General features: G+C 43.7%; 2 protein-coding genes across 14 annotated transcripts; one reads left to right on the top strand and one right to left on the bottom strand.

The window, feature by feature from the left end:
• Positions 1-502: 502 nt before the first annotated feature.
• Positions 503-7,152, bottom strand: polk (polymerase (DNA directed) kappa). Of its 5 annotated transcripts, none has more exons than XM_040196639.2 (15): positions 7,010-7,152; positions 6,705-6,915; positions 6,380-6,499; positions 6,126-6,278; positions 5,653-5,784; positions 5,408-5,558; positions 4,998-5,219; positions 4,531-4,655; positions 4,201-4,367; positions 4,066-4,098; positions 3,880-3,976; positions 3,068-3,239; positions 1,974-2,918; positions 1,195-1,243; positions 503-1,103 (listed from the first exon to the last, which is right to left on the bottom strand). In XM_040196639.2, exons 2-15 carry the CDS (start codon positions 6,831-6,833, stop codon positions 1,022-1,024), a joined length of 2,577 nt encoding a protein of 858 aa, XP_040052573.2. In that variant the 5' UTR covers positions 6,834-6,915; positions 7,010-7,152; the 3' UTR covers positions 503-1,021. The 5 variants fall into 5 exon arrangements, with proteins under 5 accessions (XP_040052573.2, XP_040052572.2, XP_077942863.1 ...); XM_040196638.2 differs by having other exon boundaries at positions 6,705-6,848; XM_078086737.1 differs by having other exon boundaries at positions 1,195-1,239; positions 6,705-6,848; positions 7,010-7,126.
• A 712-nt stretch (positions 7,153-7,864) lies between these two features.
• Positions 7,865-23,486, top strand: LOC120831281 (ceramide transfer protein). Of its 9 annotated transcripts, none has more exons than XM_078086747.1 (19): positions 7,867-8,332; positions 8,461-8,584; positions 8,720-8,854; positions 10,834-10,950; positions 14,909-15,016; positions 15,227-15,365; positions 16,073-16,153; positions 16,284-16,441; positions 18,476-18,568; positions 18,740-18,826; positions 18,998-19,090; positions 19,317-19,394; positions 20,114-20,209; positions 20,565-20,697; positions 20,797-20,867; positions 20,949-21,077; positions 21,262-21,391; positions 21,737-21,874; positions 22,035-23,486. In XM_078086747.1, the coding sequence occupies exons 2-18, from the start codon at positions 8,495-8,497 to the stop codon at positions 21,862-21,864; spliced, it is 1,866 nt and encodes a 621-aa protein (XP_077942873.1). In that variant the 5' UTR covers positions 7,867-8,332; positions 8,461-8,494; the 3' UTR covers positions 21,865-21,874; positions 22,035-23,486. The 9 variants fall into 9 exon arrangements, with proteins under 9 accessions (XP_040052577.1, XP_077942873.1, XP_077942875.1 ...); XM_040196641.2 differs by having other exon boundaries at positions 7,896-8,332; positions 16,070-16,153; XM_040196643.2 differs by having other exon boundaries at positions 7,865-8,584.
• The last annotated feature ends 76 nt before the right edge of the window (positions 23,487-23,562 follow it).

Raw genomic sequence — 23,562 nt, 5'->3', positions numbered from 1 at the left:
TTTCGGAGCAAGGACAGCAAAGAGTCGTGATCTAGTCGAGTGTTTTCCTCTCAGTGAGGGAGAGACGAGCAGTTTAGCAGATGCAGAGCGGAGAGTGCGGGTTGGGACGTCGAGTTTGACCATGTCCTGGATGTAAGCTGGACCCGATCCATTCACAGCATGGTACGTGCACCAATGTTTTGAACTGGATGCGTTACACTGGCTCCCTGTCCAACAAAGAACTGACTACAAAATACTGCTGTTGGTTTAGTGCTAAAGTACATTTCTGATCTGCTACTGTTTTTCCTTTATGTTTCAAACATTCAAACAATGTTCTTAACTGTTTTTAAATCTCCTTGCTTTGTGATGTTTTTAATGGTTTTATGTGAAGCACTTTGAATTGCCTTGTTGTTAAAATGTGCTACAAAAATATTGCCTTGCCGTGTCTTAAACCATTTCTTCAAATAGCCAAACATTTGTTAAAAGTGAGATTAATAAAGAAATATTAATAATAATCTTAAAATAACCCATCAGAAAAGTAATTTATTTTGTATATAGCTTTGATTTACAGGATAGAAGGATTCTCTTATCTTCATGATTAAAGATACACAGTGTTATCATTGGACAATACAATAAATACAACTGTAAAATATGGCAAATATCTGAATACAATAACTTCATGAAGAGACATTTAAAAACTCACACAGGCACCTCTGTGGTCCAGTAAAATGAAAACATTGCGCTTATCTTCAGTAAGTAAACAGGAATGATGATGAATTAAATAAACAAAAAATAAAACTGGCAAACATATTTCCATACGTGTTCTTTTATCATCTTTTATTTTACATCTGGTGTCTGCCATAAAAAAAATACTAATAATATATTGGTGCCAATGTATAGATTACAGATTGAGGAGAAACGTTTTATATGACTTTGTGTGCAATGATAAAGTGCTCAGTGGAGCAGGGAGGACAAAAGGGTTTTGCATTTCCTGAGGAAAACTTTCGGCGTTCCTCAAGACGAGAACGGACGTTTATGATCGTCACCTGAAGAACTTGTCGATGGTGTTGTGAAAGCCGCGGCATTTAGCCTTTTTAGAAGGAGGCGAGGAAGGCGAATCTCGTCTGAAAGTCATTCAAAAAAAAGTTACTACTTTTACAAGAGAACATGGATTACTGAGAGAGACAACATGCAGCAACAGTCAAGCACTCTCACCTTTTGCTTTTGCCTTTGCTTGCTTTTATCGGCAGGAGACCACTTCTGGCTTTTAACAAAAAACAGATGAACTCGTAAACATTTTTGTCAACAACAATTACATCCATCAAGGTATACAATTGCAGCAGCGCTCCAGAATATCTGAGGCAGACTAGTTGGGAAACTGTGGTGCAGCCCGATTTAATAAATAGGTGAATAAGCGGTCTAACCACTTTGACCCCCCCGGCTGAAATAAGATCTCTTTTCTCTCTCTTCTGTTAACTCCATATACAGACACTGTTTGAGAGCTTTGCTAAAAGTTCTGTGTCAATCATAAACACATTTTAGATCCACATAGGAAACACTGACTTTACCAGACCTGGAACCCTAAAGTACCCAAGGAACCAAATCGACAATCAAAGCCACTACAGTTCATGTTTTTAATCACCATCCAAATTCAAATGGTCAATGGGGATCTTTCTCTTTACAGAATTAACACCTGAATATGCAGCTTCTTTTTGCTTTCCGCTTCAGCGGGCAGTGATTTGCACGAATAAGTCTAAATCCAACCGATGCACGCCACCTGCTCAGCAAATAGACAGTTAGCATTTAGCAGCCATGGACAAATATTTGTCTCAGGAGTTCAAAACCTAAAACAGAGCTAGAGTCGGCCATCACATTCCAGTTGAATGCTTTTTTACTGGGACTGCTGGATGTTTGAAAAAGCAACAGGGATGATACGTCACTGCTGATGTCTGCTGCCCCCGAGGGACCAAACTAAATGCTGTACGCACACTCACCTATGGCCTTGCTATTTATAACTGAGGGGGGATTTATGGGAGATGATGTCCGCCCCTCCAGCTCATGCAGGACCTCCTGGTTCAGGCAGAGGTCAACGTGGTGGTTGAAGATAGTGAGGTCATCACTATCCTGGGTCAGCTGACACACTGGGCAGACGAGGACGGGGCCTTTATCACTGCGTGGCCGAGGCAGACGCGAGGTTTCCGCTCCATTGTCGCCGCGGATCGGCAACGCCGTTCGGAGCGAATCGTTTTCCAAGCCGCGTTGGTCTTCTTGGGGGTCGACTCCGTTCGACTCGCACGGTGCCGATTCTTTCTGGCCGCTCTCGACGTCCAGGTCTGACTCCGTGTCAGAAACCGTGTGCGCGCCGGGCTTTCTAGAGGCGTCACCGAGACACCGGTCTATATGCCTGTTGAAGGCATTCAAGTCGGTGGTCTCCACTTGCCTGAAACACACCGGACAGGTGAGGCTCTCCGACTCAGTGCCACCACAGCGTGATGTGGATGCGCGGGCCTCTACGGGGGGAACAAAGTCATTTTCTGACACACCTGGGGCCGCGTGGGTCGGTGGAAGGTCTGTGGAAGCAACCGCAGAACCATTCTCCCCACCTACTTCCTTTTGGGTGCTTGCATGCGCCGCCTGGAGTTCCAGTCGTTTGGCATGTGCCCTTTGAAAGAAAGACTGTTTGGGTTCCTCGGTAGTCTGACCCCCCTGCTTAATCCCGCAGGGCACTTCCTCTGGTCTCCGGCACGTCTGCACGAGGGGAAGACAGGCGGGGGGCCCGGTTTGGAAGGAGGGACTCGGGAGGTTGTTTTTCTCAAGCTTTTCATCCGTGCCGTGGGAAGGGCCGCTGAGGTCCGTCTTGTCTTGTTTTAGAAAGCCGATGATGCTTCTCTGAAGGGGCTTTTTTTCATCTGTACTGACAAAAGCGGAGATTCTCACACCTGCGAACAGAAACGCAAATCATCCAGACAAAACAAAATGAGCGCAGACTGCGGTATTGTTTCCACGTGCAGTACGTCACGGATCATTTAGGATTACTTCAAGATAGTTACGATGATCGTATGTAAGTCGTGTTGCTTTATATAATTACCCATGAGTCTCAATCTGAGCGGCTGGGGGCTTTCATAGTCGATTTCCGTTTTCAGTAAGTCCTTAGCAACAGCAAAAATCTCATCCACCGTAGCAACAGCATACGACAGCGTCAGCGCCCTGGATTTCACCTCAAAGTTCACGTTCTTAAGCTTCAGTGTTACCGTTTTACCCTAAAGGAAAATGTTGAAAATACACAGTTAAATTCTTATCAGGGAAACGAGTGAAAGTAAGAGATGTGTGTGTTCTGTCAATCGAGCTCTTAATTATGGAAAGGTCACACCTGAGAAATCTGTCATATCACTTGTCAGAATGCCGTTTGTTAGTGAAACGCTACAAAGCGCTTTCACGGTAATGTGAACCCGCAGGGAGACATTTCCAAGGCTGATAGTAACCCACGTCTCCTTTAATGGTCCTCCATTTCCTCCAGCTATTAAGACCACATCAGGGCCGAGGCAGGGGGGTGATGGTCGTGCCAAGCCAACCAGACCGTTCTCTCTCAATTTTAAAAGGAACAAACAGGTCGAGGTAACTGTATGAGTCTGTCTGGAGCGATTCTAGGAAGCCCAGGAATAAGACAATATATATTAGTAGTTATTTTTTCTAATATTACCCTTTTATCACAACCCATTTTTGTGATGTTTGCTTCATTTCTAATGTCTCAGTCTGAGACAGTCACATGGGATCTTCCATCCAAGCAATGCCTCAGCACCATAAAGTACAACACCATGTATTGTTGATGTCACCAGGACAAGTGGTATTCATAAGATATGCAAAGTTGCACTCTTTCTGCAAAACAATCAGACTTGCTACCTTTAGACCTTCTTTCTTCATGTCCTCTGCTAAGTCTTCACAGAGCTCCCTACAAAAAGACAACTGCTCCTCAACATTACTCAGTTCTTTGAATGTCCTGTAAAGAGTAAGTGGGACAAACAGGAAATTAGGGATGGACAAGAGCACTGACAAAATATGTCCATGTGTGCTTCATTACAACCATACCTTTCCGTGCTCATGCTTTTCCTTTCTTCATTCCTGTATAAAAGCAAAGACATATTGTGTCCTCCATCTGAACTGGAATTTCTTTCATTAGTTAATCGGTTGTGTTACGTTGTATTAAATCGGACAGATAAGTACCTAGATATACACGTGGAGCCCAGACCCAAGGAAACCTGCATGAGGTGATGCCAGGCGGTCTCCGAGAACAACAACGACAGCAACGCCATCTGCTGGCCAAGATGAGAACAGCTGCTTATGCCGAGAGCGTTCAGCATCTTTTCGCTCACTTTCCCGATGCCAGACACCTGGAAAGGAAACCAAAACACGTGATTTCCCCAAGACTCAATCTGTCAGCCTTTAATAATATAAAAACGCAGGATTACATTCAAACATCCTGCTATACATGTTCACTAGCTGTGCATATCTTTCATTGTGCATATGGTTTAGTTTGAGCAATGTGTACCGTACTTTGCGGACTGGAAGATTTTGGACAAAGTCCATGACGGCCTCTCGTGTGGAGGGGAGTCTGTATTGGCCGTTGGGCTTGTTTTTGTCGCTGCACACCTTGGCAAGCATTGTGTTTGGAGCGATTCCTAGAACAGTGCACAGCATGATTGAATAGTTTGTTTTGAAAGGAAATGCTGATCAAACATGCACGTCATCTTGATCGGAATTCTAGACAAAATATGAGAAATTGTTTGTTTCAGCAAGGAATTAACTATTATATAAGAGTTTATGGTTGAGTTGAGCAAGTTGTCAGAAGGTGAGCGAGGATAATAAATATGTCAGAAGAGTGAAACATTTAACTTGCGTGGAACACTTATTATTATGTAAGATCATCATCTTGTGAAACTCAAACGCAACATTTTTAAAGACAGCAAGACACTCCGACGGAAAGTTTTATTAATCACTTGAGAATAGTTTTTTTCACTAACCTGCGCTGGCTGTTAGCGTGGTCTTCTGCTCGATGCGGAAGCGCATCTCTCTCACAGCTTCTTCAAGAGAAGTACCAAACACCTCAAAGGCACCTCCAGCAGCACCGACACCATCGGAGACCAACACGCAGGGAGAGGTGCTCGGGCTGTCCTCAAACAGGAGTGGAGAGAGGTCATTTTCCTCTGGCACCACCACCGTGGGAAGCTCCATCTGCTCTCCACCTGTACAGAAAATAAATGACTTCTCACAATAACCTGATTGATGTCTATTATATACAACATCCATTATATAATAGTGTTTCCTGTTGTATTGGGTATGCAGTAAATGTGGCAAAAGTTGCAGAGAAATAATTATTGAAAAAACATCACGGCAAATAATCATTCTGCATTTCTGTGTAATGAAGTCTTGCCTTTAGCGGCACTGCTGGCGTGGAAGTGATGTGTACGTTTGGATTCTGGCCAGCTCTGTCTCTGTTCCACGTGGTGTGTAAAATCCAGATAGGCTTCATCAAGGCTCATCGGCTGGAAGTGAGGGTCATAGTCTGCAAAGATCTCCCGGATCTAAAGCAGTGACACAAGTTCATACGCACGTTGTCAAGTAGGTTTAGCAGGACGTATTCATCTCTTTGTGTGTGTGATTTGCCATCAATCTTACCTCATCACTCACAGCTCTGTATTTATCAAAGTTAGTTGGCACAATGACTAAGTTTGGGCAGAGTTTCTTTGCGATGAACCCGGGCATGGCAGCTCGAACTCCGTACTTCCTGGCATGGTAGTTAGATGTTGACTGCAAGAGAAAAGGTGAATCAAGTAACTCATCAAATATCAGCAATGGTTGAAATTGCCAAATCTTTATATTTCAGCAAACATTTATTTACATTCATATAAACATTTTATATAAATATGTATTTAACACAGTATATTACAGTAAAATGCAGTTCCATAGGTTGAAAGTTGTATATAATTGTTTGAAAAGGACTTATAGTAAAAATGAAATGTGAAAAGTAATATAAAAGTTTGCTATGACTTATATTTCCTTTGTGTCATTTTCCTGTGCTTCACTATTTGTTTAAATGATGTACAAAATTACAGTCAAATCGTGCCAATTTCTTCCATATTTCAACTCACCAGCATGCTCATGGATCCTACAGCCATGGGCTTGTCTTTCAGCTCAGGGCAGTCCCTCATCTCCACGGCAGCGTAGAAAGCATCCATGTCCACATGAACAATCGCACGGCTGAGATCCCGACTCCTTTCGAGCTCAGTGGCCATCCACTCCACCTGTGAAGAGATTTAATGAAAAACAGTAGTTTGTAGAAGTTAGAAGTAGTTTGATTTGTGTATTTTCAATGACTCGATACGTAGATAAATCCATGTCTTACTTGAGCGTGTGCTTTCTGTAACTGTTTTTCTGTGATGTGTGCCTTTTGTAGCATCATTTTCTCAATGCGGTGGTTCACCTGCTGCTCTTTCTTCAACTCATTCTCATAAAACCTAGATCCCTGCAGGGAAAAGAAAATGACCCCCAACAGATAAAGAGTCTGTAGCACTTTTTAGAGTGAAAAGCTACAACAACTATATTCTATTGTAAAGGAAATGAGACTTTCACACCCAGAAACTATCATTTCAAACCGTCCTGTTATTAAGATTACTATGTATGGGCGATAAGAGTGAGAGAACAATTCTATCTGGGATGTTATTCTATACCTTGGACGACTCCATGATGATTTTGTTGATCTTGTCCCTGTCAACACCCTGCATACCAGCCTTGTTGTCATTGAGGGCCATCCTGGAGAGGAACCCCGGTCCTTTGGTGGATGCCACCCCATTTTCCATCCTGAAGAATGGATCCTTGATAGCAAAACGGTCGGGGTTTTTTTTGCAAACGGTTCCAATTCATAACGATCTCCACTCTGTCCTAAAGTTCGTTGATAAATGTGTAACTATGCATCCCATCGCGTGTTTACCTTTTCTGGCTAACTCAGAATATCGACATTAATTTAGATACTCACCTTTCCCCCTGTGAACTGGATCAATCACACTGAATAGAAATCGCCCAGCAGCATTGATGCTTGTACATGTTTGAAAACGAAGTCGCTTTTGGCGGAACTTCCGCGTGTATGCGTCATCACAAAAGGGGGCGGGGCTTACCCCGGATAGATAGATTGAGTGAGGAGATCGATCACATTGACACTTGTGAACCACACACCGTGTGAGAAGCTATGAGAGATCACACGTTACTACCAAGTTGACATAGAATGTCTCAAAATGTTGTTTGGTATGCTCTAGTCCCCGAAAGACACTGTCAACAAACACAGTAATACATAAGCTAATTTACGGACTGGCGGTGCTACAGCGTCTCCACCTGGGGGAGAAGAGTCCCAGCATTGTATTGATATTGTTTTGTTTTATTAATATTACAAAGTACAATTTCTTCTAGAAAAACGGATTTATCTTCCTTTCATGCTGTACATAATGCTATGTTTTCCTTTGTTTTACCCCTGATAGTTTCGATGTGTGAAGTTGGGTTTCAGTTTTTCTAAATTCAGTTTTCTGATATTAAGATCACGGGATACCAGGAATAGTTTGAAACAAGCGAACCAAATCTCGGAGATTTTCACTTAAACCCATCAAAATAAAAACATATCTGTGCTAATTCGTTAGTCACAATAAAACCTGTATTATTAATCTACCCCCTAGTTTTAGGGGGCCAAGTCTATTGGAGACATCCCTCCTTAATAAAAACAGTATTGCCCTCATCGTCAAATTGATATTGGTATAGTTCATGCTGCAACACAATCCATATGACGAAAATAAAAATAAAAAAACGTTTTAATCTGAAAGTAAACGCGTGAAACTTCCGGTGTCCCCATCTACCTTGACGTCACTGTGTAAGGTACACAGTAAAGCGTGGCTGCAGCTCCTCCCCCAACCAGCTCGTCAGTCCTCCGCCGTTGCTAACTAAGCTGCGGGACCACGGCAGCGGCACAGACCGTTGCTCGTCATTTGTAGCATGGAGTCCGGGTGCCGCGTTGAGAAGAAAGTCCTCCTTATCGATCACTTGCCCGAGTAGCCTGTCGACTGCAGCCAGGGAAGCTAACGAGGACAGCCGCGGCGAGCCGGTGCGGTTATTTTAAGCTAAGCTAGTTGCGTCGTATGACGGCTAACGCTAACTAACGGTAGCTAACCTTCGTCCCATTGGTATTCAAAGTCAGTTTCAAAACAAAGCCCGCAAAACGGAGGGGTCGAGACCCAGCTGTGCCCCCCCCCCCCCCCCCTTCCCGAACAGCTTGCTACCAGACGAGCCTGCCGAAGATACATTCACGCTCTTCGGGGTATGTTTTACTCACTCGGGTAATACCCAGATAACGGTATTTGTTGCCGACGTTAAGCTTCAGTTAAAGAAGCGGTCGGCCGGTTTGGCTGTGACGCGGTTGAACTTAAGGCGAATCCGTCCGTTCAGTCAGGCTCGAGGTTTCTCGGAGGCTCTGATTTAAATGTCCGAGAAGAGTTCATCGTCCGGGTCGGATGAGGATGTGGACCCGGAATCCGCGCAGCATGTGGAGCTCGGTGGCGTTTTGAGCAAGGTAACTTTTACGTGATCTGTCAACTTCTATACCATTTATCTTAATCCCACACACACTCAACTGTTTAATTAATCCCTGCGTGCACCTCACCTACGTCTACTGACTTGTTAACTCTCCCCTCTCGTGCGTCCACAGTGGACAAACTACATCCACGGCTGGCAGGACCGATGGGTGGTGTTGAAAAACAACACTTTGAGTTACTACAAGTCGGAGGACGAGCGGGAATACGGCTGCAGGGGCTCTCTGTGCCTGCGCAAGGCCGTCATCACAGTAAGTGTCTGTAGCTCAGATGGACAGCAGCATGAGCTCAGCTCCTGTCCAGCCATTCGGGGAAAAAGACCTCAGAAGATGAGGGAACCGCCAAAGGGCTTTATTTCCCCTCTAGGATGTCTCCATGTTGTGCTATAAAAAGTATTCGCTAGTAATCATCCTGCTGTTGGTATTATCACATGGTAGGGAGCTGTCATTCATTCTAGCATCGTGCCTTTTCATCCACGGCGTTTTTAATACAGAATACTTGAGATTGTTGTTTCCGTGGTTAAAATGTAAGCTTTGACCGCATACTGTACTAAGCAGGCGCCCTGTTGGTGAGATAAGTAGAAATTCCACACCCTGGTTAAATATTCACCGGTCTCTCTCGGCATACCACCACGGAGTGCCGAGGCCAAACAAATGGTTTTATTGTGATTTGTGCAATAGGATTATATGACTCTGAATGGGATTAAAACTACACACATGAGAGGTTACGGTTAATTTCCTCTAATGGCTGCGCTCACTGGTGTGGGCAGACCTGAATGGATTTCCACAAGGCATTTGGAGTGTTTTTGTGATTTAGTAGGCTAACTAAAGTGTACACAAATGAGATGCACCTGATCACTAATAACGAGAGCAGTAGGACCTGCACAGTCACGTCTTACTGCCGTCTTCCTTAATAAAGGCAGCGTTGTCTATGGACACGGTGGTACGAGCACTCAGGAATGCAGAAACAAGCCTCTGCTTCTCTTCCTGCCTCATATAAGTCTGTTACACATTGTGTAGCTGCAGACACACCAGATCGTCATCATACCAAATCAAAATTTGTAGGAACTGTTACTGTCAGCATAACCTCTGAACATTGGTGTTCGCGTATTTACATTTATTGTGTTAAATATCCTTTATTTAAAATCCAAGCAATTTAAAGGTCATCGGCGTTCGACCGATAACCTTCTCTTTACTAACGTTGTAGGTGCTTCAGTTCTGTTCGGGGGGGAAACAGCCAACGCAGCAAGGAAATTCAGCTGTGCTTATGCAACTGGAAAGATTGCTTCTTGCAGGGGTATAAACTGGGCTGTAAAGCTTGAGTTTATGGGCCGTGTCTGATACAGCACAGTGAGATAGGTTGGGTTTCTCTAACCAGTAATGGCATCTAGGCTGGATGTTCTGGAGCTTACCATTGCATGACCGTCCTTCTGAAACGTAGAAACCAGAGGACATTTCACGTTATATATGCGTCTGCAGGGGGAAAACTTTTGCTCTGACTTATTGTCAAAGTGTTGTTGTGACAATGTTGCACAAAGTGATGGGTTCAGAGTATATGCTGTTCAGTAAATAAGCCAGCGCATGAGCGTCATTCAAAAAATCAAATGAAAGTCGGACACCTTGAGCTTACGTCAGCTGACAGAGCAGCTGTAGGATTGGTTCGAACACGGAGGGAAACAGGAAGGATACTCGTGTCAGCTGTGTCTTCTTTCCGATAAGGAGCGTTTGCAGAGACGATATCTGCCCAGCTGTGTGCAGTGGTCAAATTCCAATCTCAGAGGAAACAGGAATTCCATGGTGCACGTGTTTGAGGGCGGGTGTGGTGGATTGTGGGATGGGGGAGTGAAATAGTTGAAAGATTTGTCCTAATGGAAGAAGGAAAAGTTATGATGACCCAGGTTCAGGCAGAAACACGGAGGAAGACCATCTGTTTTTCCACACTGCTGCAGTCATTGAGACTTGCGCCTGCAGACATAAATTTCCTAATTAAAAATCCCTGTTTATTGTGCAAACGCTTCACAGTGACTGTGTGTCTGGAACGTGTCCTCACTAGTCAGCCAGTGGCATAAAAAGACTGCACAATGCAATCTTTGCTTTAATTCCACTTGTTTTATTGAGCAAAGGGGGAAAACTTGTGTTTAGTAAGTATATTGATATTATGTCTTTGATAGTATTTTTGACCCATGCTCTGCCTTATAACCCCTCATGAGCCCTCTCCCCTGCCTTTGCAGCCTCATGAGTTTGACGAGTGTCGTATTGACATCAGTGTGAACGACAGTGTTTGGTACCTCCGAGCTGAAGATCCCGAGCACAGACTCCAGTGGATTGAGTCAATAGAGCTGCACAAGGTGAGTAGAACAGGCTCCTCTTTCTTTCGTTTATTTTGTTTTGTTATTCATGGGATTTTGACCTACCTGCAAGCAAGGCGGCTGCATTACAGTGATGTAATCATTTATACAAAAGATACTCGATTTCCCTCATTTATTTTTGTTGTTATTTTTCCTTCATGTGTCAGTTCCTTCGGCTGTAATGAATGCATTGTTTTTTGAGAGAAAGAGTTAACTGTTTTGCTCAGGCAGCTTGTTGTGGTAAAACAGGGATTCAGACGCGCACACACGCAGCCCCTCACCCGGTACGCGAAGGATGTGTGGAATGGTGGGGGTATCCCCTGTTATCAAATCCCAGGCAGCTGCTCACTCCTCAATGACGTCAAGGGAACATTTACATAAGTGAAATGTTTAAATGGTGTTGGGTATGTTGTCAAGGCGTAGCTCTGTGAAAACCACTTCATACAAAGCTGTGATCTGGTCAAAACTAGCTGATACAGCTCGCTATGCTAGTTCAGTTTGCGTATATGTACTCTAAAAATGTTAAACTAGTTATCCATTTCTTTAGTTTAGTTTTCAACGCGCAGTCGATAAACCTGGGTCAATCGGTATGTTTGGACTGTGACCTTTAGTTGTGTGCGTTATCTGTATTATCTGGTAAAACGCGCCTTGGAGAGTGAGACGAATGTTCCTTACCAGTGCACTCGCCACATAGAAACACAGTAGTTGAAAGTCCACCTGAATGGATCTTCTTCACGGTGAATTCTCATCATGCCCACTTTCTCCAGTAAAATGTTGCCGTGGACGTTGTTGTTGTTGCTGCTGGGTGTGACCGATTGTGTGTGAATGACTGCCAACCTCTGCTCCATTAATGACGCTGTGAAAGTATGTGCTGTGAAAGGATTGTCACCGACAGTAACCTCGGGAGGCTGAACGCTGCCTTACCTGCAGCATTGGTGTGGGTGAGTGTGTCTGCACTGCTCCCGGCTGGACAGACGAGATGTTACATAAAATGTCTTTAACTTCTGTTGTAACTCCCTGAATGAGAAGAAGATGTTGTAGTGGTGATTACACCTCCCACTGTGTTGTGCCAAGTGATTCCACTGAAGGGGGAACAGTCCACCTGTCAGATAAATTCATTGCTCTTTGACATTCTATACAGATGTTTTATGTTTTTGTAAGTTAGATTGCGCTCACGCATACTGGGTCCTTTTTGTCGCATCTCCTTGAAATATGTTTTGAAATTGTTATTCACGTTTGGTTTGTTGACATTAGTGATTCAATATAAAACTTCCCACCTGAACAGTTAAGCATTTAGCTTAATGTTGGTATCTACTAGTAAAGCTCAACAATGAACTACGTTTGGAGGGTTAGACTTTTTGTGCAGATTTAATAAACTCTTGGTGTCTAACAAGTATAGTGCTTTAGCGTGGGTCGAACCGGTAATGATTTCAGCTTTTGAATGTGTTGTTCAAGCTACTTCAATGAGCTTATCAACATTATCAAATCAGGCAGATATTTTGCAGAAGAAAAAACTGTTTGTTTTGCGAGGCCATTTGTGTTTTCATGTGTGGGTGTGTTTGTGTTGGAGGTGGAAAAAGTTGTGCACAGTGTAGGGACGTTAAGTGCACCTCTTGATGAATAATACATTTTTTTTAATGCTCGTTCTCCATGCAACTAAAACCAAGAGGGACATTTAAAACTCTCAATCATACTGAGAAGACTGGTCCATTCTGTCAGATCCAGAGGGGTGTTAATGGCGGGGACATGGGGCGAAACCCCTGTATTTATTCATACTTGCCCCACCACACTTCCTCAGGCTGGTTCCTGGCCCAGCAGTGAGCTCCATCAGACTCCACCAGGAAATATCAGTGAATCAGAAAAGATGAAAGAGCAGTCGGGTAGATGGAAATCATGCCGAAGACCCAGACAAATGTTCTTCCCTGCCTCCCACTCTCTCTTTCTGTCATAGTATACAAAAGGCTGCCTCCCCCCCTCCCCTCGGTACCCGCTGGTTTATCACAACTACCTCTGGACTGCCCTCGCCTCTCTTTCTCTCATGCAGAAATGCAAGCTTACTTTGTTTCGAGATGAGAAGTTTTCACACGTCAGGGTGTGTGGTCTGTTGATTAAGAGGGGAGAGTTCCTTTTACGCGCGTCTCTTGAGTGCACGCGTGTTCCTGCCGACGACCTGCTTCGCTCTGCTGAACATTCTCCAGACTGCGTCCGTCTCTTCTGCTTCGCGGAGCAGCGGGTGTCGGCCACTCCTCTGGCCGCTACGGAGAAAATGACTAATTTCCTCTTCCTGCGCTCCCTCGTTGGCGGCTGCTCTCTTTTTTTTGACTGGATGAGTTAGCTGAGTCTGTATGGCTTTTCTTCCCCGCATCTTGCTCTTTCTTTCTGTGCCTCAGCGAGGTGTCTCCTGAGAAGCCGGGATACTGGATTTAAGCCTCTGGATTTTTGAAGAGTGTTGAGGGAGCGTCCGGGCGATGTTTGGGGCAACCAGCCGCCGGGACTGCAGCAGTGTCCTGCTGTGTTTTGGGTGCTGGAACGGGGTGATGGTGATTAGAGCATGTTGGCATGGCTGCTTACTCATCACCAAGTCTTTAGTCAGTGTGCCAGTGTTGTAGTATGATACAATTGATGAACATGGCACATATTTGCCTTCCTACATACATGGCAATAGAATTATTTTATTTTGCTTGTCTTGTACGTTGGGAGAACTGATGGGCGGGCTTATTAATTTCACTCCACTGTCATTCATTAAGAGACCACTCATTATTTCTATTTTTATTCAATTGAACTACTGCTGTGCAGCTTTAAATAAAATGAAATGGTGTGAAGAAGTACTCTGTGGTTGCTACGGTCACCCGACTGAGTTACTGTACCCATATCTCAATACCATCACACAGCCGTGGGTACAAAATGCCCTTTAATGTGTGTGCACGGCTGTGCCATGAAGATAAGGCTCCACCACAACTCAGACTGTCGGCACTCATTACGTTCCAGACGGAGAAATAAATCCTGTAGTGCAGCTGTACTACGTAATGGTGGTTTTACTGCTTTACTTTATTCAGTTCAAACATAGCGGTTGAATGCTGAGTTAGGGCTATTTGCGTTTTGCAAATATCGTGATGCGTCTTTTTTATAGTCTTTTAATAATGTTGTATGTCCCCTTTTTTATTTTTATTTTTTTCATGATATTGTAGGGTAGTTTTCTCATTAATCATTGAAAATTTCCACTCTCTTTAGGTATTTTTTGTATATTCAGCGAGAAGAAAATCTAGGATCATACAAAAAAAACAGTGAAAGTGCAAATTGTACAAAAGTACGGGACTAATATTGGCTCATTCAATTGCTGTCTGCCTGTAACTTAATGGATACTAGTTGACAGCTGCATGTGGGACGGACACGGATATGGGGTGAGAATGTGCACACAGTACTGGCTTGGAAGTCCCAGGGATTGCCTGGTCATAAGGAACAACATAACAAACGCAGTCCCTGCCCCTCCCTCCCTCCATAATGGCAGGTAATATGAGACGGGCCCCCTTGTGTCCGTGAAGGGTACACGACTGCATTTTCTCCCAGGAGGTCGCGTCAAAGCCTCGATGTGGCCTCGGATACAGTGTCATTTATTTTTTACTGTTCCTCGTATCGGGTGGACGTGATGAATGTGTGTGTTTGTCCGCCTGAGTCCCTTCGGCAGACTGTGTGTTGACCTGCGTTGGTGTGCGTGGGCCCCGCTTTACTCAGTGCTGCTCACTGCAAGCATTGATCGCCCCCCTTTCTCCGTCTCTGCCTTCTTTCTTTTTATTAGAAGCAGACTCTTTTATTGATTCCTAATTGTTTAATGGGCTTTTTGTGCAACTACTGATGTTCTGTTCCCCCTGTTTTCCCTCTTCTACCATCCACATCATACTCTACCCTTCCTTCCTCCTCCCTGTTTTTTTTTTTTTTTCAATCCCTCCTTTCTCGTCAGGCCGAGTCTGGTTACGGTTCAGAAACCAGTCTCAGGCGTCATGGATCCATGTTGTCTCTTACCTCGGCAGCCAGTGCCTTGTCCGCCACATCCACGTCCTCCTTCAAGGTAACGACACAAGTCTGAAGATGTTCCGTAACAAATTCTCATTCCGTATTACCATCAACCCACATCTTCTTACAAAAGCCCCTTCTGGAACTACCTAAAGCCAGGTTTCTAAATCTGTTGTTGTTTTTCAATGTTATTTCTTTTGTGATCAGCTCTCGTTGTGGTTTAAACAAGAGAACTAGCATTTTACTTCTGCTTTTCTCTGCTCAGAAGGGGCACAGGTTGCGTGAGAAATTGGCTGAAATGGAAACCTTCCGGGACATTCTGTGCAGACAAGTGGACACACTGCAGAAATACTTTGACTCCTGTGCTGATGTTGTCTCCAAAGATGAATTCCAGAGGGACAGAGGTAAGCTGGGACATAAATACAATATTTTTTTGGCAAAAATACGTGGTTTGTAAACGTGCCTGATTATAAAGGAGAATTAGTCTTCTTGAGGATTATTAATAATTTCACTCTCCAATTGATATACTTTCACACCGATGGGCAGTTTACTGTCAGAAAAAACAAAATATAAACCAAGATTAACATATATGATATAACGCCGTACAATGTTTTTTGAATAAGCTAATTTTACTAGAATCAAGATTATTATAATGTAGCTGGCTGGATTCAAAGTGAAGTCGGCAGTTTGGTCAGCAGCCAGTTTTTATGGAGCTTGTTCAGTTTTACCCAAAGAAAATCTGATATTTAGAGCGGTGTGAACAAGGCCAAAAGGAATTAGTCTGGATGTTTCCCGGAGCTTTTCTTGGCTCATGCGGCAGGAGAGTGGTAAGACTCCTTGACCCTCACTGGCAGTCTGTGGGGCGTTTAACCTATTCCTCTTTTAATAATCTTTTTAATGCTCTTCTTTTATGTTTCAATCAATGTTCTTAATTGTTTGTAAATCTTCTTGCTTGATGTTTGGATGTTTTCAATAGTTTTATGTGAAGCACATTGTGAAAGGCAATTTTATTTGTATATTATATATATTCAAAGTTAAGGTATTTGTTTTATTGTTTGGACGAATTGGTAGTAGATACATCTTCACGGTGTTGCTCTTACCTTTCAAGTAGAGGAGGACGAGGAAGACTTTCCTACAACTGCGAGACCTGAGGGTGAACATAATCACAACAACAATGGCAGCAAAGAGAAGTGTGAGTTTCCTTGCAGGTCGTTGCTTTATTTGAGAAACGTCTGTCACGCGTGGCCTTGTAATGACTGATTCATTTCAATGTGAAAAGATGATCAAGTTACAGCTGTTGATTCTCTGTTTTTGTCTGCCAGTGTTTTCCCCCGCCAGTCCAAAAACTATGAATGGAATAGACTTCAAGGGCGAGGCCATCACCTTCAAAGCCACCACAGCCGGCATCCTCTCCACCTTGTCCCACTGCATCGAGCTGATGGTCAAACGAGAAGACAGCTGGCAGAAGAGGGTGGACAAGGTGAAGGCGCCACACGCTCGACTCGTAGCGATTGAAATGGGTGTCGCTGACGGCGCTAAAGGTCATGTGACTAATGAGTAGTTGACTGAGTGGGCGCGAGCAGCCGCGGCTGCAGGGAGGTGTCGTAAAGGAACTAGTTGCTTCCATTGTCTTTAAGGAGCTGGTTATCTGTGTGCAAATGTTACCAAGGACTTTAGAACGGAAGACCAGTCAGTTATTAATGGTGGCAGTGAAGTTGGTGGAAAAAGTTACGATACAAATGTACAGTAATCGTTTGGAATGTTGGCTCGGATACTGATTTCTATGTGAAAAACTGTAGCTGTATTCGTTACATATATATATTTAAATGAACAGAATTCCTTAGGATGCAGTTAAGATCTGCTAATGTTACTCCTTATTCTTTATTTCATATATATAATATAACTGTTGAATTGGCCTCAAATGACACAGTTCAAATGGCTGGAAACTCTGTTTCTAATTGGATGTATACTTATTTAGATGTAGTTACTAAGCTAGCAGTAAAGTAGCTAAATAACACATTATTTACATTAATGTGTATAACCCAATGAACATATACTTTTCAAAATAGTCTGACTTGCTTACCAGAAGCTCAAATGCACCTGTTGCATAATGAGCCTTTTGCTGTTTCCTCGTTTTGGTTTTGGTTGAAGAGTCTTCAATTCCTTAACTTTTGCCTCACCTAAAGTGCGTGTGTATGTCGAGCTTCACCACCTCAAGCACCTCATGCATTACATCCTGATCCGTTCGGCTCACTTGTCAAACCAGTTTTCTGTGTTTGAAGGCACGCTGCCCAACCCTAAGAGCCACAATAGCAGGGAAGTGCTTTCAGTCGGTCGGGCTGCTCGGGGGAAACTACCAACCTCTCCGTGTTTGACTCTGGGTAAAGTTTGGCTGCCGATGCGGAATTGGGGAATAGAAATTGTTCCGAAAACCCTGTGAGAGGAACGAGACGCGCCTGCTCCCACGTGCAGACAGAGAGAAGTCAAAGAAAATGACTACTAAGACGTCATGGTGCAGTTTGTTGAGGCCCTCGCTACAAAGGAGGACAGAGAAGCTCAAATACCAGACTCAGAGATGGATACCTCTGCAGACTTGCAGCCTCTTCTTTAAAGTAGGTGTCTGTCTGTCTGTCTGTCTAGTGTCTACACGGCGCTGACAACAGGATTCCCTCCTCTTACCTCTGTGGCCAGTCTTAAATGTCCACCCCGGTGCACCTCGTCTGCTTTCAGAGTCTTCTTCATACTATTAATCATGATGTCAGTCTTTAGGCCGTCTCTGGAATAGGAACAGTTTGCTGGGCACGTTTGATGGTATTTAGATTAACTTGCTCTCCTGAGGAGACATACGCTGTTCTGCTGTGTTTAAGTGCTCAGAAGGAGCAGATGGTGAGAAAAAGCAGACAATCCAACCTTTTTAAGTTGTTCTTTGCATAGGCCTGTTTCTAGTTCATTTGGTTGAAGTGTGTGTGTTTTTTTTAATGTCTGACAGGGGGATGAGATATTACGTAAAACTGGTTTGGGAACAAATGCAGCTGAATGAAGTCGTTGGTTTCACTGACTGAACGGAAGACCGCTCTTTTTCTTTCTTTTCTTAAAGTCTTTATCAACAGGGATCTAACGAAAGTGTTGTCACTGTGGTTTTGTTTGGACTCTGACACTGGAGTCGCGTTGTGTGTTGTCTGAATGAGAGGACAAGCTGATCCCTTTTCAATGCAGTGCAGATGTTTTAATTGTTTTTTCTATTGACATGCTGACTGTTCTATTACTCAGGGCTGTCTCCTCCTTAGTCACCTATTAATCAACCGAGCGGTTTAAGTCGACGAAGAATTATTCTATCAATTAGTCATTCTTTGTGCTATTTCATATTGAATTACTTATTTTCAAGAAACTTATGAATACACCTACAAACTCAATCTTGAATATTTTAAAATGATTTTTCTGATCAGTCTACTAAAACTTGCTGACTAATAATTCCTCTGGTCCTACTAAACGCTACTCTGTCCTCTGTGTTCAGGAGCTCGAGAAGAGGAGGAGGGTAGAAGATGCCTACAAGTCTGCTATGAATGAACTAAAGAAAAAGTCACACTACGGCGGCCCAGACTACGAGGCAAGATGAAGCTAGATGAGATAAATGGATTCCGGCTCGATACACATCAGAAAGATTTCTTGTGTCTTACTATGAGTCTTCCCATCTGTTTCTGCACATTTGTCACAGCCGTGTTCCCCGGCTTCATGTATTGCTTTTCCTATATTGCGTTCTTACGTTTGCTTTTCACAGGAGGGTCCCAACAGTCTTATCAATGAGGACGAGTTTTTTGATGCGGTGGAAGCTGCGCTGGACCGACAGGACAAGATAGAGGAGCAGGTGTGATGCAGATGTATAAAATCATTACACGTTGTCGACCTCATTGCCCTCCCTGGGAACACCTGTCTCTCTTTTTAAACACCTTTTAAAAGCAAATGAACTGAAGCCCACATTACATACAGGAACGTGGCCTCTCGCTTCTTAAACTCCATCCTTGTCTCTGTCCCTCAGTGCCAGTCAGAGAAGGTCCGGATACCCCGACTGACTCCCGTTCCTCCAGGAGACGTCTACTCCAGTATCGGTACACACCGATTTGCCGCCAAGGTGCACATCTTCCTTTTATTCTTCTTAGTTTTAATTTATGACTGCTGGGTACTGCTGCTTGCACTGCTTCCCTTTTCTGTCTGAAGCTTCGTCCTCTTACAACTAGTGAAATATGAAATGCTGCTTGATCAGGTTGTGAAAACATTCTTTGGACTGCTGCCGCAAACCTCTTTGTGTTTTGTGCCTTGTTCCTTTCTCTTTCACTCTTCCTATCTCTGCTGAACAGCCCCATAGCCATTCTTCTTCCCTGTCCTCCGTTGAGCTAGTCAGTGCCTCAGATGACATTCACAGATTCAGCACTCAGGTACTGTATTTGGTGAAAAGTGAGCATCTCTATCTGCAGAGGGATGCAATCATCCGCTGCTTCCCCCCCACAGTCCGGAAGAGCATGAGAATGTCTACTGACGAGTCTTTCAGGATTCCTCAAACATTTCCTTCACACCAAAGTATTACATGATGCACTAAGATAAACCAACTGGACAAAATTAACCTTCCTGGAGGGACTGACAGGTTGCCTCCATCCCATAACACGGCTGATGAGGCTCATGTTAATCCAATAAGAGCTCTTCATTCCCTCTACCTCCCTTCTGCGCATTACTCTTGCCTCCCACAATAGAAGCAGGCATGAATCCAGGCTGAGTGTACACTGTATAAACATTAAACACAAATGCATTGTAAGAATGTTGAATACGCCCGAGCAGGATCAGGTGCTGTGTATCCACTTGGTTGCAGCTCAGGGGTTAATGTGTTTCTTTAAAGAATTCCTAATTCTGAAACGGGCGTAGTTTTATGTTTTACCACCAAAGATGTCATCAAAACCTGGAATCATGATAATTGTATCTGCACCGGGGCCAGCAGCGCCCAAGATTATAATTCAATACACAATATCGAAGCAGCCCTGATAGAACGCAGTCTCATTTTCCTCTAAATGTGTCCTGTTTTTAAAGCTTGTCTTCAGATACACCGGTAGAGAACTGAAGAATCCTCACTAACATATTCACTTCTTCTTTATCCCTCTCTTAGGTGGAAGAGATGGTGCAGAATCATATGACCTACTCTCTTCAGGACGTAGGCGGAGATGCTAACTGGCAGCTTGTAATAGAAGAAGGAGAGATGAAGGTGAGCAGCTTGTTGTGAATCATTTCCCTTCATCCCTAGCTGTGGAAATGTAAGTTATTGGCTTTCAGGAAGGTTCTGCAGGTGCAAGCATTAATAACAAAGGGATTTGCGAGCAGGAGGGAAAGAGCTACACAAATACTTAAAGTAAAGGTATTCATGCCAAAATGTCACGAATAATCCTTTGATCTGTAGATTGAGTTACAAGAAAAATATTTCTAAGTTCGGTCTTAGTGGAAGAATCAAAAGGATGCTGGGGAAGAAAAGGATGCTCAAAGACCTCTTTCACAGTGACGCTGCATATGTTTATAGTGACAATATGACTTTGTTGCCTCACGCGCGGCTCTTTGTGTAACAGGTATACAGGAGGGAGGTAGAGGAGAACGGTATTGTGCTGGACCCTCTCAAAGCCACACATGCTGTGAAGGGGGTGACGGGACACGAGTTGTGCCACTACTTCTGGGACACGGCTGTGCGAATGGACTGGGAGAGTAAGTTCACAAGTCCCCATCGTATCAACAGCGTTTCACTTCCTCTTTTTTAATGTTGACCTCAATCACTGAACTTTTTTTCCTTTCTTTCTCCCTCAGCCACCATTGAAAATTTCAACGTTGTGGAAACGCTCTCTGATAATGCTGTCATTGTTTACCAGACACACAAGGTGAGGTAACGGTGTGGTTGTTTCACAGGTTGCTAAAAGGCGGTTGCAGCTTATTTGATTGATTATCTGTTTGCTTTTCAGAGAGTGTGGCCGGCCTCTCAGCGAGATGTGCTCTATCTGTCAGCCATCAGGAAGATCCTGGCAACAAATGAAAATGATCCGGACACATGGCTGGTCTGCAACTTCTCCGTGGACCACGACAACGCCCTTGTAAGATACTTACATTACGCCGGTCACTATCATGCAATAGAGCGAGTGTGAGTGTCAGGCATCCAATGTTGGATCACCAATTTGATTAATTTCGGCATATAACTCCTGTGTCTGTCACATTAGAGGATTTGATGTGTGGCGGCTTGGAGATTTTTTTCATTTACATTTTTTATTTTTCTTCCAGCCCACAAACCGGTGTGTTCGGGCCAAAATCAATGTGGCCATGATCTGCCAAACCCTGGTCAGCCCACCAGAGGGGGACAAAGAGATCAGCAGAGACAACATCCTTTGTAAGATCACCTACGTTGCCAATGGTAAGGTCCTCTGCAGCCTCCTGGGGTTTTTATCTCTGTGTATCCGCCCAATGGCAGGATGAGCAGCCAATAGAACAAAGCTTTTCCATCTTCATCATCACCACTTTAACTTTACACGCAAGTGGCTCAACCTCCAACCTACCGTAAAGGAAGTGCTGATCCTGTGCTAGAGTGCTTACACTAGACAGGTGATGTGAGTTTGTTGGAAAATGTATAACACCACTAGAGGGCACCCAAGACCTCTGACTGTGTACTGCAGGCGCATGCTAGTAATTGCTACTAATTATTTTATCATAGTAGAATGTTTCCCAATTTTGCTGATCCTTTCCCTCCGTGTGGCTGCAGTGAACCCGGGAGGTTGGGCTCCGGCCACCGTCCTCAGAGCCGTGGCTAAGAGAGAGTATCCAAAGTTCCTTAAACGCTTCACGTCTTTCGTCCAGGAGAAGACGGCTGGAAAGCCCATCCTCTTCTGAACACCCAGAGGTAACGCGTAATCCATACACGGCTTGTTTCATAACTAAAGAAAGAAGCAAGTAAACTGATTGATAAAACATGTGTTACACTGTTAATGGGTCGCTTGATCTCTAAGAAGAATACAGAATCTTTTTATCGTTCATTTCTGACTTTTCATCCCTTTTCTCAGGCTTGCGAGGGGCCCACTTGAGACTCAATGTCCATCGTTGAATCGTCTCTCAATGACTACATGACCCTTTCATCCTCTTAATTAGAATGTGTTGTCCACCTACTGCATTCAGGACACCATATCCTTCAGGACATCACACACGACACCTGCTTGTAGAAGAGACTGGTTTTACAGCTTTAATTCATCAGTAGTCGTCATCCTGCCACGTTAACATGACTTAACGCCATCTGTTGGTCATGGGTACATTTGTATGTAAATTCAAGAGTTTCTTAAGTGGTTTTTGAATTGTTGTTACTAGTTATTTGCTTTTTGTAAATTGTTTTGTACATTTCTTATGATTACACTTTTGGGGGATTACTTTAATCACTAGTATTACAGCCACTTGTTTTGCTGCTGCTAAAGTTACTACCATGAGAGAGGAAAGACGATATTGACAGAAGAAGCATTGATCAGGTTTGGTACATTATCACCTGTTTTCTGCCTTTTCCCGTCCCCCCCGACATACGTCTCCCTTTGCAGTTTGAAAGGGGGCCAGGGCCTAAATCTTTATATTTCTAGATGGTTATAAAGTAGCTTTTGGCGAGCACCAGGGACACAATGTATTGTACGGAGAAAACCGAATACGCTTTTAGTTAATTTACCAATGTGAGAAACGTGAATTGAGGGATGAAGGCGGTGACAGTAAGGCTCAGGAAACCTGGAGTAGGATCTAAAGAGCATTTGGACAATATTTTAGACATGGTTGGTAGTGATAATTAAAGTGGAATGTAAATATTGGAATTGACTGCCGATGCGGAGTTGTAAAAGGGCATCTGTACGTTATCTCTGCGCAACCTGGTTTGAGAGTTTATTGCAGGTGGCCTGGTACAACTTTGAGACCCCTGATGATGCAGAAAAAAACTCGTCTGTACAATTGTCAGGTTGCTAAAGTAGATCAACTGCTATTGCAAGGACATGGTCAAATTATAAAATGTGGAGTAGGACATCTGTCCCTTTAGAATCGTATTCTAATTACATTTCACATGCCACCCTACAGTGCAGTGGCCTCCTGCCCTTTGACTGAAAGAAATAACTCCAGAACGAACCCTTGAGCTCCTGGATATCTTAACTGTACAGCCACCTGATGTGCATTTACCAACACTTAAATTAACTTAGGAATGGTCAGCATTTCATATCTTACCTCAAGATGTAAATTTATACCAATGTTTAATGCCATCATAGGGTGGGAGTTTTGTCCTTAGATCTGTTCAGTCCAAGGGGTCAGATGTTCAAAAGGATCTGGATGATTATAGGAGCTGGATCTATGAGCAATGTCAGCTTAAGAATGCCTCCAGTGTTTTTAATTTTGATATTGTCAGTAATCTACACTTTCTATATTTCTAAGTTGTACATCAGAAGTGTTATTTGCACTAAATGACAATGTTCTGTAAATTAAAATTGTTATACAAGGACCGTCTTTGTGAGACCTCTATTCAGCCATCAATCGTTATTCAAGGGCAATGCTGGACGGGGGGGCAGCAGTCGACCT

Source organism: Gasterosteus aculeatus, chromosome 13, assembly GCF_964276395.1.
Source record: "Gasterosteus aculeatus chromosome 13, fGasAcu3.hap1.1, whole genome shotgun sequence".
NCBI classification, from domain to species: Eukaryota; Metazoa; Chordata; class Actinopteri; order Perciformes; family Gasterosteidae; genus Gasterosteus; species Gasterosteus aculeatus.
The sequence above is the reverse complement of the archived record's forward strand: the minus strand, read 5'-3'. Positions and strand labels throughout refer to the sequence as shown.

Excerpts from the sequence above, each read along its gene's own strand:
- LOC120831281 (XM_040196641.2), top strand. The coding sequence starts at position 8,495 with ATGTCCGAGAAGAGTTCATCGTCCGGGTCGGATGAGGATGTGGACCCG. Across the intron at positions 19,091-19,316 it reads CACACCGATTTGCCGCCAAG|CCCCATAGCCATTCTTCTTC; the intron begins GTGCACATCTTC and ends TCTGCTGAACAG. Across the intron at positions 21,078-21,261 it reads TGGACCACGACAACGCCCTT|CCCACAAACCGGTGTGTTCG; the intron begins GTAAGATACTTA and ends TTTTTCTTCCAG.
- polk (XM_040196639.2), bottom strand. The coding sequence starts at position 6,833 with ATGGAAAATGGGGTGGCATCCACCAAAGGACCGGGGTTCCTCTCCAGG. Across the intron at positions 5,220-5,407 it reads CGCCAGCAGTGCCGCTAAAG|GTGGAGAGCAGATGGAGCTT; the intron begins GCAAGACTTCAT and ends TTTTCTGTACAG. Across the intron at positions 2,919-3,067 it reads GCTCAGATTGAGACTCATGG|GTGTGAGAATCTCCGCTTTT; the intron begins GTAATTATATAA and ends TTCTGTTCGCAG.